The sequence below is a fragment of the Melopsittacus undulatus genome, chromosome 6, assembly GCF_012275295.1.
Source record: "Melopsittacus undulatus isolate bMelUnd1 chromosome 6, bMelUnd1.mat.Z, whole genome shotgun sequence".
NCBI classification, from domain to species: domain Eukaryota; kingdom Metazoa; phylum Chordata; class Aves; order Psittaciformes; family Psittaculidae; genus Melopsittacus; species Melopsittacus undulatus.
In genome coordinates, this window is record NC_047532.1 from 60,549,533 (window position 1) to 60,565,515 (window position 15,983).

Here is a 15,983-nt window from a genome sequence, read left to right on the forward strand (position 1 = left end):
ACATTTTTCCTTACTTTCTCCTCCTGGGAAATTACACACAGCAAAATTTAATTATTCTCATGGGTTTTAGGATTATTCAGCATTTTCAGTTCTTTTTTTGCTTGGATGTTAATGTTAGGTTTTGACTATCCTCTACTTACAAAGGTGTTAGATCAGTCCTTTATGTCTGATCATGAGATCTGATCAGTCTTTTTTTTTTTTGCAGTGATCAAATTTGGTTTTTTCTCTTATTCAACTTAAATCATACTCCAAGAAGGCTACACTTCTTTCCCCATTGCTGAGGGGTTTTGGTGGTGGTTTTTGGGGGGAGGTCGTTTACTTTTGGGGGGGGTTTGTTTTTTAATTGGAGGGAATTTGTTTGTGTTTCTCGTAAAATAGTATTATTTGGAATTTTATGGCATTATGCAGCATTTTGGGGATTTGCAAAAAAGGCACTGATTGAATGAATCTGTGATTATTCTACTGGTTTAGAGGAGAAAGAGACATTTAACAACTCCTTCATTTAGGAAACTAAGTGGCCAAGATCTCCTTACATTATCTGTTTTGTGTGTGTTTGTTCTGAATGCCTGTATGAGGGCTGATTGTTTGAAATCTGTAAATAGCATTTTAAAATTTCACAGAAGGTAACCAACTACTTCCACAAGAAAATGCATTTTGCTGGTTTTGTGAAAACCTGCCCATATTCGATACAAACACAGAACTCCAAAATATGTAGTTTTCCTTTTTTCTGTTGGAGCTTGGTTGCTAAAATCACAGAAGCTGCGTTGTGAGAAAACCCTGTCTGTTGTGGTACTGCATAGTCCCTGCCATGTGGACCACAGAACAGCTACCATGGCATGATGCTACAGCTCTGGGCTAAGAAGACCTTCCTCTGCAGCAATCTTGGCCTAAGAAATTAAAAATGTGGGCACCAGAATCATCAATAGATCTATTCCATGCTGTCCATGCTCTCTTGCCTGGGAAATAAGGAGAAGGAGAAGGCAGCCTATGAAGAGATGAATCTCAGTGGAATTAGGGAATGGGGGAAATAAAAGGAAATCAATATGCACGAGTTTTTGTGGGAATTGTTTGTGCATGCACATATGCATCCATACATAGAAATACATGCATATGTTTTGTGTATATCTGAAGAGGGATGGGACAGGACTGGATGGAAGCAGAGGAAGGTATATAACACCAGAGTCTGCCCAAGACCTTTAACCGTGCAAGCAAAATTGAGGAAGGGTCAGTCTATCTCTTCAGGCAAGTACAGCACCTAAGCAAAATTGAGGAAGGGTCAGTCTATCTCTTCAGGCAAGTACAGCACCTAAGGAAGTGCAAACAGACTTATCACAAGGTTTTCTGACACTATCTTTTTCTGACACTATCTTTTTCTGACACAGTTCTCTATTTTCAGGTGCTTATTAAGAGAGCTGTGCACAGTTACAGCAATTAGCAGATATACCCTACACTTATTTTTCTCACCTCAGTTCCCATTCTAGCCTGCAACACCCTTTCAGAGCCCTAGCAAGTACAGGTTTTCCTCAGAACACTTGCTGCCTCTAACACTGATGAGTCCCTCCAATAAAACACGCATCTCCCCCTGAAAGAAATTCTGCCAGTTCCTCTCTCATTTATTCTAGTGACTCCACACTGCTCACAGTCTTTCCAGCTTTTTTTTTTTTTCTTCTGGTTCTCTATCTACTTTTTTGGTCTTGCCATAATTATTATTATGTATCTCTCCTGTTTGGGAATCTTCCATTTTCATATTCTTGTGAGCAGTAAAACCACACATCACTCTTTTTAACAGCAGTGCCATTCACTAAAATCTTCAATCTGTACATGAATAAGCACATATCATTTGCTAATACCCAAACATCATCTTTCATTCTTCAGTAGTTAGTAATTGAAAATTTACTTTACAATTGACGTAGTGTTTAAGCATCAATATTTTGGAAATGATCACACTTCTTGTCTAGCATATTGAATACATTTTGGTAATTTCAATTTACAAGGAGCTGAACCTCTTTTTCTTTAGAATGAGCATTGCTCAAATAACAGCATTTTTATCTGTCTCATTTCTAGCATTGAGGAGAATGCTCCATCATCTACTGTATTACAGATTCTTGTGGATTTTCTCCAGCAGCCACTTATGACAACCTGCAAGCTTGTTTTACCCTGGGGATATATATGTATGTGGCCAGTCGCTTCAGGTCATTTTCCTGTCAAATGGAAGTCAGTTTGACAGCTGTTAATTTCCACTTGGGCGTTCCATGTGTTGTTTTGCTTTAATTATTGGTCACTATATAGAACAGGTGACAAATGCCTACATGAGAACCCTTTACATCACTAAATGTACAATCATTAGGAAAACAAACAGACAGAGCTCTTGAATATATTAGCATTCTCCCCAGCCCGAAACAGAAACAGATTTTAGCTGGGTTTGACATCTATTGGAAAGGGATGGAAAGAGGTGACAACACCTTACTGTTCATAAAACCAGCATCCCATGCTGTAGGTATCCTAGTTTCATGGAGAGTGGAGTTTAAGGAACACAAAATTGTTCTAAGACCAGATGCAGAATCTGGTTTAGCTAGTGATTTTTTTGCAAGGTTCAATTAGATGTTCTTTACTAAGTAAAGCTAAATGTGCCTGCTAAAATATTTCCTCTGACCTACAACTCCTATAACTATATCAAATTAAAGTAGGGGGGAAAAAATTGCTTTCTGAGCAAGAAAGTACTCACTGAACAAGAATGGCAGAACACCATGATAGTGAGCTTCCCTTCTGTTGAAGTGTGGCATTGCAGAGAATGTTAAATTGAAGTCTGTTTTCTCAGACTTTGGGGGCCTAGCTTGGATCTTAATTTGGGCCAGATTCTCTAAGGACATGAGCTAAAGTCTTGTTTTGTTCCTGGGAGTAGTAACTCTTAAATTCTGCAAGATTACAGACCTATCTGTAGTGAAAATTATGAATAATTCAGTTGATCTCAGTGGAGCTGTGTTAGTGAAAATAAGAAAAGATTCAGCATCTTGGAGTCTTGGTGAAATTACTGCTTTTAGATCTGTGAGAGCTGAAGATATTATGCTATTTAAATGATGCCTTATAAACCATGCTAAAACAATAATACAGACACAACACACAGAAATAGAATAGTTCCGATGGCTAACTAAGACTTATATGTAAACTCACTTCTAAATAATATAATTTTTTTTAATTTATTTTTGCCTTTTAAAAATAGGTGTAAGTGCAACCTTCATGCTACTGGCTGTAAAGAAGAAAACAAAAGACTACTTTGCGAATGTGAGCATAACACAACTGGCCCAGACTGTGGAAAATGCAAGAAGAATTACCAGGGCCGACCATGGAGTCCTGGGTCTTATCTGCCTATACCTAAGGGCACTGCTAATATCTGTAAGTAGTTCTATAAAACAAGGTCATTTCATCATTAGAATTCTGCCCCATATTATGACTTTGAAGGAAGATTAATACTGGCAAACGTTTGTCATGTTTTTATGACTCAGTGCATATAACTGGACAAGGTGTTAAATTGTGTTGATTACATATTGTCTGCAAGTTATGTTGTCATAGTATATGTATCTATGCTCTCATATAGTTGTAAATAACTTGCATGAGAACTGCATATTTGTATCCATAGACAAATCCTGTGGCACTGCACAGAAAGGGCTAATGAATGGAAGAATTAGGCCCTTCACATAAAAATCACATGCAGAGGAGAGAAATCCAGGGGAATATCTGCAGTACTGCTCCAGCCACAGTGCCCCCCCCCCCTCCATTCATACATCCTTCCTGACTCAAGTGTCAAAACAATGTCAGCTCAACATGTGAGATGAGGCCCTTGCTCATTTTTTTTTGTCCATTTAAGGAAGTTAAGTATTCTCAGACCAAATTTTTTCAACTAATACCTAAAGATCTAGTGGCTGGTAAAGGAAATTTTTACCTGACGTTGACTTGCAGTCCAGATTCATATGCATTCTTTTAAATCACTCTGTTGAAGGGGGAAGGTGAGGTCAAAACCAGAGGTTTTGTATCTGCTTGTTTCCAGCTAATAATCATTCAACAACACATGTGCACACTACTTCAGCACACATATTATTCAAAGGAAGTTATTGACAAATGCATTTCCTGGTCCTGGACAGGGGTCGAAAAGAACATGCTGCTGAAAGAGAGAGCACAAAGACAAGTACAAGCACCAGTTCTTCCTTTCATGCGTGTATGAAATAACAATATTTTAGAATGTTTCTGAATAGCAGACTTAAATTCCTTTGAAGAAAGGATTGAAGATGAGAATAAATCACCAAACCTTTTGACAGAAGTTACTAGCTTAAGAATAGTCCACAGTTTTGTCCTGATAAAAAGCAAAACATTCATTTTAAAAGATTAGTATATAACAACTTACTGAAAAGTTATTTGGGAGAAACAGAGATATGTACTGCAATTGAATGAAAAGTTTAATACCAGGAGCAATGTGCAATGCTCAGAATGTTATCTAAGACTTCAAAGCAGCCGCTGTGAAAAATCAAAACTCAGAAATTAATATCATAGGAAGCAGGACATTATCAAGTTAAATGTGAGAGTAGTAGACCAAGTAACAAACCATGAAGTGTGGGAGCATGAAATTATGATAAAAATTTTACTGAGCAGAAAAAAAATGAACTTCCAAAAAGCAGGGAAAAAACATTTTGTAAGAGTATTTGCTTTCTCACATGTTATAAATAGTGAATGTGGATCACAGAATTAGTACTTTAAAGCTATGTTCAGAAAAAGTGGCAAGATTTATCAAGTTGGTTTTATTCATGTATTTTATATATACATATACACACATACATATGTATGCACACATACATATTTCTTTCTTATATATATGCACATATATATGTGTATGTGTATATATATAAATATATAAAATTCAATTGCTACCCCAGCAATCATCTAAACTAGATACAAGATACATCTGAACATCAGGGATCTGTCTAAATGCATCTTGCTCTGACAGTTACATCATTTCCAATCATCTGAACACACATCAGATGGAACTGTGGAATTAGCACCCACCAAAAGGATGCCTGAAGCTTGTTAAAACAAATTTCAACATTGTTGAATTCCATCAGATATACAACTCCATCAATAACCAAAACTTTTTGCAACTAATAGGCAGCCTTCCCTAGGTTTTACTATTATTATGGTGCCATCATGAAAATGCGAATGTGTTTGAGCTGATGAATACTCCACTCACCCTCAAATCCTGACTTCAGCAGTGACCAGCAGCAGGAATTCGTGTCAAACAGGAAGTATAAAGGTTTTCTTCTTTGCCATCCCAGTTGCCAGCAATAAACTGTCTTTCTGAGCTGGATCCTCCATGTTAGTCACACACATCTTAGTAGTGTTTGCTGACTGCCGAGCAGAGACCCAACTGTCATAAGCTTGAACTCAGTGACATCTTATGGCAATACATTTCACATTTTAAAGACACAGTGAGGGAAAGGTATTTCCTTTTGTTTGCTTTAAATGTTTTTACATCATTAAGTCTGTATCTCCTTAGATAGGAAGAAACAGAGTAATGTATCCCTATTTATGTCCATTATACTGTTTATGATTATACAGAGTTGCAATGCCCACTCCCCCAGCCTGTTTTCTAAATGATGACTCCTAATCTATTTAATCTTAGCATATATGAAACCATGGCACGTCTCTGGTCATCCTGTAATGTCATTTTTTAATTTGGTGAGGCTAAAATGACACAATATTACAACATGAATTTTTTACAATTCAATACAATTGAAATTTTTACAATACATAAAAATGTTTGCTTTCTATTTTGTTATTACAGTGATCAGCCCTGAGTCCTTTTTAAATACGGTGCCACAATTACAAAACTTCTTCTGGCACTGAGGCTGACATAAATGATAGGTTATATGTTACAATAGTTAGTTTGGAAATGCCATATTTTAGTTCCTCTAAAACACTTCCTGGGTGAGCATCACCTACGGCAATTCTTATAGTTTGATATTATTTACATCTACTAAAACACCTTCAGATTATGATAAACATTGAGAAACACCCTCAGGTTGTGAGAATCTCTCTAACATTCTTTGTTGTGAACATCAGTGAAAACAATTAATTTAGTATTCAGTACTTTAATAACTTGATTGCCTCTCTACCCAGTCATCTCTCTGGGAGGCCTCCTGCTTCTTTAGTGGCTATTTTAACAAAAAGGTATTATTAACTTTTAAATCTGTAGCAGGTTGATTCTCAAAAGACTGTGGTTTATATTTAACTTGACAGATTTTATGCTCTTTTTTTCCTCCCTCTTTCTTCACTGAGATGCTGAGATGACTTAACACTTTCCAAAATCTTCATTCTGGTGTTTTGGATTGGGAGTTGGTTTTTTTATGACTGTTTTTTTTTTTCTTTATTTTCGTTTAGGTTTTTTTTTGTTGGTTGGTTGGTGTTTTGTTACTGTTGTTCATAAGATCATTGATTTTTATAATTAAAAAAAAAGATGGGTTATATGTTATGATTCTCATACATTTTAATCTGCCTCCATGCTGTTGCCATTTAATCTTTTTAACTATTCTTTTAATTTTTCTTTTAACTAAGTGATTTTTATCTGCTCATTCTCTGAAAGTTAAATATTACTACAGTGGATTTTTTCATGCTGTTCCTTCTGAACAGCTATGTTGACTTTCAGTCCAGAAGTGGTTCTTTAATAACTGCTTCTTGAATCAGGTCCTATGTACTAGTCAGAACTAAATTAGGTTCTCTTCTTGTGGGTTGTCCGATTACTTGCTACCAGCAGCAATCATTTACGGTATGTTAAAGCTTCATTTCTTTTGTCATTTCCTGATCTAATGCTGCATATGTTGGAGAATATGAATTTTTGCATTATTATATAAACTCTGCACATCCAATGTCATTTCACTTACCCTGTTTTGTTTACGTCACCATCTCTATCGTGTGGTCAGCAATGCAACATTATACTCTCTCTAGTCAGGTGAATTCTGTAAATAGCTGCTGGAGCTTGTTTATAGAATTGGCTTCTCTATTTTGACCCTAAATTTCCCTTTATATATTACTTTAATTCCCTAGGGATGCTTTGTATAATATAGTGTCCCTTTGGTATTCTTCCTTCATCCAGTTTTCAGAGTCTGTCTTTTCCGCCTAAGACCAAAATATTTAAATTTTAAAACGATTTGAAGTTTGGTTGTTTTAGTTTTTTTTATATGAGTGTGCTTAAATAAGATACAGCTAAAAATAGTTGCATAAATAAAACACTCTGAAGATTTTTTGAGCTTTGGTTGGTTTTGTTTTCTTTGTTGGTGGGTTTGGTTTTTTTGGGGGTTGGGGGTTGTTGGGGTTTGGTTTGATTTATTTTTTCCCACACACAATATAAAAGATCCTTTTTTTTCCAGAAATCCTCTGAATTTGGAAATTTGCTCATATTCAACAAAAAACTTAGTGTCTATTTCCAAATCTTTCCCAACTGGAACTCACGGTGTTTCCAGTGTTCTGCTTCTACCAGTTTTTGTTTTTTCTTTTTGTGGCCAATAAGACTATTACACCATTTCAAGCTACAGATCATGAAATACCATTCTAGATTATACTTCAAGCACAGCCTAAACCTTGATATAAAACTGGTTTTTGTACCCTTCTCATTTTAAGTCAACCTCAGTTTTTCAGGAAAACACAAAACATTTTTGCTTTGCTTTGCTTGTGAAAGACACCTGGTACTCTGTTTTTTACCGGCACTAACAATATTTCCACATTTGTCTTCTGCATAGCATTTATTTTATATTTCCACTCTATCTTATTGACTCTTTTGTGATTACATTTATTCCCTTGTGCTGCCACATTCTATGGATAGTTTTTTCTGCCATATGTTTTGACACTCAAACTGAACTTATTGAATTTCCCTATACTTGGTATTACAAGAGAGCTTTTCTCCTCAGCAGTCATATGTGTCTGACAGCACTAGCACTTTTCTTCCTCCTGTTGTTTAGATCATCTTTGGCACTTATGTTCTTTGCTCCATCAGACAGAGTTGTCTGAGACTGTGCTGGGCTGCTATCCATCAAAGCCTCCTAGCTTTTTGTTAGTCCCTCCACAACCAATAACCTGTACGAGAACTGCTTGACACTCGGCAAAAATGTCCTCCTAGCTGTTACATGGCTTTTCTAATTCATAGTTTGATGCAACACAAAAGTTTGAGCAAGACACAGAACATTGGTGGTTCTTTTCAGTCAACAGTTAGGCAGATAGACCCATTCAGTTCACTGAATTTCTCCTGCAGGGGATCATGCCCCCCTGCAGATCTCCCCCCTGCATCTCATACTACAGTCTTTTTCTCAGCCACAGCCTTAATGCTCCCTGGATGGGAAAAGACTTACAAGGCATCACTGCAACATACCTGCCACATAAACAGCTTCTGATAAAAAAAAAGTATGGCACTTCAAGTATTGCACTGATTGCCTTCATCCATGTTTGTAGTTTTCCCCATGAATATTTCTTAACAAAAAAGCATCTTGAAGGACTGGTGTAAATTAAATTGGCGAAGAGGTTGTGGGATGGACAGGCTTTCTGTTCAGAAATAGTCCAAGTAGTAAGGATCCCTGTAACTGAAAAGATCCCACATCCTGCTGTCCCATAAAAGCAGACTCATAAAGTACATAATGTCCCATTTTCCAAGTGCCCTATTCTCCCTAAAACTGGAAGGAACTTTGCAGTACGTACTTCAGGACTGAGGCAGAGGAGGTGATCCCACATGATCACAAATTAAAGGAATGGGACACCTATGCTTAAAATGCAAAATTTTGATTCTTGATGATTTTTGAACTTTCATAGAGAAAAAGAAAGATATTAATGCAATGTTACAAAACAACAAAGCTTGTTAGAATCATAAAACCACAGAATAGTTAGGGTTGTAAAGGACCTTAAGATCATCTAGTTCCAACCCCCTTGCCATGAGCAGGGACACCTCACACCAAAACATATCACATAAGGCTTCATCCAACCTGGCCTTGAACACTGCCAGGGATGGAACACTCACAACTTCCTTGGGCAACTCATTCCGGTGCCTCACCACCTTTACAGTAAAGAATTTCTTCCTTACATCCAGTCTGAACCTCCACTGTTTCAGTTTTAACCTGTTACCCCATGTCCTATTACTACAGTCCCTACTGAATAGTCCCTCCCCAGCACCCCTGTAGACCCCATTCAGATACTAGAAGGCTGCTATGAGGTCTCCACGCAGCCTTCTCTTCTCCAGGCTGAACAGCCCCAACTTTCTCAGCCTGTCTTCATATGGGAGATGCTCCAGTCCCCTGATCATCCTCGTGGCCCTCCTCTGGACTTGTTCCAACAGTTCCATGTCCTTTTTATGTTGAGGACACCAGAACTGTACACAATACTCCATGTGAGATCTCACAAGAGCAGAGTAGAGGGGCAGGATCACCTCCTTTTACCTGCTGGTCACGCTCCTCCTTATGCAGCCAAGGATACGGTTGGCTTGCTGGGCTGTGCACACTGCTGGCTCATGTTCATTTTCTCATTGACTAACACCCCCAAGTCCTTCTCCGCAGGACTACAGTGAATTTCCTTTTTGCCCAACCTGTAGCTGTGCCTGGGATTGCTCCAACCCAGGTGTAGAACCTTGGACTTGTCATGGTTAAACTTCATGAGGTTGGCATCAGCCCACCTCACAAGTGTGTCAAGTTCCCTCTGAATGGCATTCCTTCCCTCTAGAGTATCAACAGAACCACACAGCTTGGTGTCATCGGCAAACTTGCTGAGGGCACACTCAATTCCATTGTCCATGTCAGCGACAAACATATTAAACAAGACTGGTCCCAACACCGATCCCTGAGGAACACCACTCATTACTGGTCTCCAGCCGGACATTGAACCGTTGACCACAACTCTTTGAGTGCGGCCATCCAGCCAGTTCTTTATCCACCAAGTGGTCCACCTATCAAATTGATGTCTCTCCAATTTAGAGACAAGGATGTTGCTTGGGACAGTGTCGAACGCTTTGCACAAGTCCAGGTAGATGACGTCAACTGGGCCACCCCTGTCCATCATTTCTGTAGCCCCATCATCAAAGGCCACCAAATTGGTCAGGCAGGATTTCCCCCTAGAGAAGCCATCCTGGCTGTCACCAAGCACCTTGCTTGTTTTTCATGTGCCCTAGCAGGCCTTCCAGGAGAATGTGCTCCCGGATTTTGCCAGGCACAGAGGTGAGACTGACTGGTCTGTAATTCCCCGGGTCATCCATTTTCCCCTTCTTGAAAATGGGGGTTATATTTCCCTTTTTCCAGTCATGAGGATCTTCACCTGACTGCCATGATTTTTCAAATATGATGGCCAGTGGCTTTGCAACTTCATTCACCAGCTCCTTCAGGACCCGCGGATGGATTTCATCAGGTCCCATGGACTTGTGTACATTCAGGTTCTTAAGATGGTCTCGAACCAGATCCTCTCGTACAGTGGGCCCAAGGTCTAGATTTTCACAGTCCCTGCGTCCGCCTTCGAAGACTTGGGTGCTGCAGTCAGAGCCTTTGTCAGTGAAGACTGAGGCAAATAAGTCATTCAGAACCTCAGCCTTCTCCAAGTCCTGTGTAGCCAGTTCTCTTGAAAGCTTCCGAAGGGGGCCTACGTTGTCCCTAGTCTGTTACCTATAAAATCCCTTCCTGTTATCTTTAACATCCCTAGCCAAGTTTAGCTCTAACTGGGCCTTGGCTTACCTAACCCAGTTCCTAACTTCCCAGACAACATCCCTGTATTCACCCCAGGCTGCCTGTCCTTGCTTCCACCTTTCATAAGCCTCTTTTTTCTTGTGAATTTTTCTCAGCAGCTCCTTATCCATCCAAGGAGGTCTCCTGGCCCTCCTGCTGCCCTTCCTTCTAGTCGGGATGTAACACTCCTGAGCTTGTAGTATATGATCCTTGATTATTAACCAAGAGTCTTGGAACCTTACTAAGCAGGTTCCTGAAGAGCCCAAAGTCTGCTCTCTTGAGGTCCAGGGCAGTGAGCTTGCTGCACACTCTTCTCACTGTCCTGAGGACCTTGAATTTGACCATTCCTGATCACTGCATCCAAGACTTCCCTGGAGAGTCACATTTCCAACGAGCTCTTCCCTGTTGGTGAGCATGAGGTCAAGCAGGGCACCTCTCCTTGTCAACTCCTCTATTGCTTGCAGAAGGAAGTTGTCTTCCACACAATCGTGAAACCTCCTGGATTGCTTGTGCCAGGCTGTACCGTCGCCCCAACACATGTCAGGGTGGTTGAAGTCCCCCATGAGAACAAGGGCCTGTGAGTGTGAGGCTTTTCCTATTTGTCTGTAGAGTTCTTCATCCACAGGTTCCTCTTGATCAGGCAGTCTGTAACGTATCCCCACAGTAATGTCTCCCATCACTGTTTTCCCCTTCACCCTGACCCACAAACTTTTTGTTAACTGATCACCTGTCCCCAGAGTTCCACACTTTTCAGCCTATCCCTAACATAAAGAGCAACTCCCCCTCCCCTCCTATCAGGCCTGTCTTTTCTAAAAAGCCTGTAACCTTCCATTCCGTTATTATTGTTATTCCATTTTTATTGTTCCTATTATTATTATTCCATTATTATTGTTCCTATTTTATATTGCACATTAATTTGGGGCTCATTAAGCTTATAGAGGATGTAAAGCCACAGAGAAATGCTACACAAAAGCTAAGTCAGGCTAGGATACTTGGTGGTGAGGGCAAAACTGTAATGTATCAACAGATTCAGGAAGGCAGAAGTGTCAGAGACACCTGCAAATGGTAAAATAACTTCCCTCCAACATGGTATCCTGTGCAGTGGGCAGCAAAACATTGCAAATACGTATCTAAAAGCCAACATGCTACAAATAATGTGTCACTGGGGCGGAGGGGACTTTCAACAGAACTTGAAAAATCTTTCTGCAGCATTCTATCTGCTTGTGTGACCCCTGCTGAGCTGGTTGTTTGGGCTGGGTATGGTGGAATCTGTTGCTGGGAAATTAATTGCTGCCATCCATTACTGGTTTCAAACAACTCTATTTGAACTGTATACAGTGAAGAGAAGCAGTTAAAGAGGGTACTAGGCCTTAAGCAGCAGTATGGGAAGGCAAAATGTCTGTTCTAGGATACTCAAAGTTAAAAAATGGCCTAGTTTGGGATTTTTGAAGTTTTTAATATCTAATATCTATCAATAATTAGGATTAGTTGAAAAAAATACTTTGATCTGTGACAGTTTTCTCAGCAAAGAGTGTTCAATACTGGTTTGGAGTCACTAAAACATAAAAAATCATCCAAATTTTTAAAGGTGTTACCCAATAAACCAGTAACTAAGTATTTTCTCTGTCCCATTAATTTGTGGCAATATTGCATGGGAAAGCAGAAATAGAGGATAATAGACTTCATCTAAGCAGGTCTTTCTCTAAAAATTGAAAACTTTTTATCTTTATAGAACAACCAACTGCTAAATTAACAGGAGTTCCAAGACTGTTGCAATGAAATACAAGTCAAATTTCCTAAGAGCTGTGTCTTCCGCTGTGTCTCATCCTTTGGCTGAACACAGGTTAGGCAATACATGAAAGTTTACTCCTATGATCATAACAATGACTCCCTTTGAGGGATTACAAGATGCCAGGTTCCTCCAGCTTCTCAGGGCTTTAAATGACTAGAGAATTCAAAACTTCAGGAATTGCTGCTGAGCATCTGATACTGCAATCATACCTCATGGAGGAGTTGCAAAGGGAAAAAGACTGCAGGGAGTGCTGTCATGCTGCAGCACAGCTATTCTAACAAAAGATCAGAGCTGACGTTAATATCCCTGCTCTAACTCTTTGCCTTGGAAAGCTCTACATTTTGTTCCTGATTAAGAGTTAAAATGTGTGGTGTAGAGTGCAATTATAAGGATGTCTCTTTTGTCAGAAAAGATCTCACACAGCTCTGATCAGCAATTAATATGAATCCAAACTTGCACTGCATAATTTATCATCGTATCCTGCCATGTCTTCATAGGAAGAGATACCTAATTCTCAGTCCCTGTACTTGCATTCACCTCACCTGGATAATTCAACTGAGCTCTTGGTGACACTCCTTCCCTGAATGTGAGCTGTGAGCTGGGTGGGTGTAGTGTTCTGATAGCAGCAGGAGCCTGTCCCCAGATCCCTGTTGTACGATGGGTGCACATTCAGCTTGTGATGGAGAAGAGATAGAAAAGTCTGTGGGAAATATGGTACCCAATACCAAGCTGATAGAATAGTTCTTTCATCACACATATAGTCCCTCCCCAGGAAGAGATGTAGCCTGGCTGCATTAAATGCACTTCTGACAGGAAGCACACACAAGCACTGAGGATGGTGGTAAGAGGGTCCACCTGGAAGTGGTGGTGCTGCCCTGGAAGTGAGACTGGAAGTGGCAGTGTGGTCCTTCTCACAAAAAGCTAAATGGTTTTTCTTTGTTTTATGGATTTAACAGTGACACAAGCGATAGAAGAAGTAAAAAACTTGCTTTCTTTGCTAGCATCTGATTTGCTTTTTTCTCCATTCTCAATAGTCAGCTACATGGTAGCTAATAGCTAAAAGCTAAAACAGTCCTTTTCTGGTAAAAGGGAAAATGAGAAAATTACAAGGCAGATGCAGAAGATCATATGAAATGAAAATACCAGATTTTTTTCTATGAAGTAACACATGTATATTTAGATGCACTTACAGTGAACATGTAATATATCAAACCATCACCCTCAGGTCAAGTAAGAAATAATAAATAGTATTAGAGACTTTCTTCTGCAATGTTTGCTATTTCAGGGGCAGTAGCTACCCTGAACTTTCTTTGCATGCTTCACTTGCCATTCTCTTACTGTAAAACTGTTACCATTAATAACCATCCCAGTGATTTCAACAGGAAGATAATTTAGACTGAACATTGATTTGATTTAACAACTGAATAGATATAAAGGCAATCACTTGGGTTTATTTACTCTTTATGTCTAGAGGAATAGAGTTGTGCATCAAGGGAGGTAATGGGCCTGATTCTTCCTCTCTCTCTATAACCTGCTCACATAATTTCACTGCTGCAAAATACTCAGAGATTTCAATACCAGGTTTACTGGGAACAATCCATGTCACATATAATGTACCAGTTTCCGTCCAAAATGTTGGCAGTGGTGGGGTGACTCCCAGCAGCCTGTTGGTGTCCCCAGCGGCAGTGCCACGGGAGGCCATGTAGTCTGACCCCATGTGCCTCCACACTAAGAGAATCACACCTCCTGTGCCTCCTTACCTAAGGACTTGCACCAAATACAGCCCAGCTGAATTCAAGAGCTAACCTCAATATGTAGCTCCAGATCTCACAAAAACACTCATACCAAGAATAATTTTCCATCATATGTGAGGTTTTCACACAGTATTAGTGGATCCTGCTTCATGGTCCTACACAACCAGCTCCTTTCCAGAAAAACTCCTAAGTGCCATTCTCACTTCAGCAGAAAGGAAATAAAATAGTGTACCATCAAGGCCAATCATCATACACAGGGATACCTGGTATTACAGAAATCAAGCTGGTTACAGAATATCAGAGCAACCCAGAAGCTGTGCAAAAATAGCAAAAGAGCTTTTTGTACAGAACCTGAAGACAGCTTTGCAAGGTTAATACAGAGCCCTTCAGGCTAACAGGCATCTTATTTTCATTATTCTCTGCCCAGGAACTATTTATCACTATGAATTCATTGAAAATTTTTAAATACAGTAAAATGAGGAGAGCAGACTTGCAGGAAAACCTCTCCCTTTGCTACACTCTGCTCAGGAGAGAAAGGGAAGGATATTTGTATGTGTGTGTAGGAGAGAAGGAGGTTTGTGGTGGGGGAGTATACCCAGAGGAAATACAAATAGCATTTCACAGTGGAAGCATGAGTGCGAGAACACAATATCTGTATTTTCTCTAATATTTGTGCTGGTTCCATCAGCATATAAAGGAAAATGAATCCTGCCAATTTAGAACTTCTACAATGACTTGCAAAAATGTAAACAAGCCGCTATTGAAACTTCAGGGAAAAATATTTGAAAACTGATTGCCTTTTTGACATTTATGACAAAGGGATAGAATTCTCTTACATAATCCCAACTGAAAATAAAAAACACTTTTAGAATTATAATAGCATTGTTCTATTATAAGGATATCCTTATTTAGCTTTTAATACCTCATTATTGTATTTTTTTTTAAATACATGTTATCTCAGCAGAAGTAGAAATAATTAAAATTGAAGGCAACATCTGAGTGCAGGGCTCAGTTAGCAGCAAGTGCTTTCTCCAGTGCAGTGCCCAACCACACTGCCCAACCACAGGTTCCACAGCATATGAAACCAGAGAGCTGCAGTTTTGATGTGTGCCTCAGGAATTATATGGTGAAACACAAAAGATCCATTTATCATAGTCATTCTGCAAATGCAATTACTTTGACATTGTCTTGGTCATACCACAAGTCACAAATGTTCCTAACTTGACTTTACAACCTTGCTTACAGTGAATATCATTTATCCCCAAGACATTACTTCGCTCCAGTTTGCTTAATTGCAGAATGAGGTCCATGCCATTTCTGAGTAAGATAGAACTTCAAGATAGATGTTGAAAGAAATATAGCAGATGTTTAATGGAGAAACAGACAGATTTCTGCAGTAAAATGCACGACATCAAAAGTCAATAAAGCTTACAAAAGGCAGACTGTATTTAACTGAGAGAATGCAAATACCCAGGATTTAAATACCGATCTGCAATTTGTAACTGTAACCCAAGAGACTAGTAATAGTGCCATTAGCAATGCCATTTAATCTACAGAAAATGGCTTTTCAGGAGAGATTTCAGTTCCATATTTTTGTGCTACACACCTTTCAGGGCAGACCTGACAACAAGCTACATGTTGGGACTGCATCATGCAACATGAGGTCCTGCATTGCTAATCCAGGAGAGGAATTTTACTCCTCAGCAG

At 39.4% G+C, this 15,983-nt stretch overlaps 1 protein-coding gene across 1 annotated transcript in view; it reads left to right on the forward strand.

The window, feature by feature from the left end:
* NTNG1 (netrin G1) overlaps nt 1-15,983 on the forward strand; it is a 171,162-nt gene that overhangs the window by 103,042 nt on the left and 52,137 nt on the right. The window contains exon 4 of the mRNA XM_034063872.1: nt 3,221-3,393. Coding sequence (XP_033919763.1) covers nt 3,221-3,393 — 173 coding nt within the window. The remainder of the gene's footprint in view (nt 1-3,220; nt 3,394-15,983) is intronic.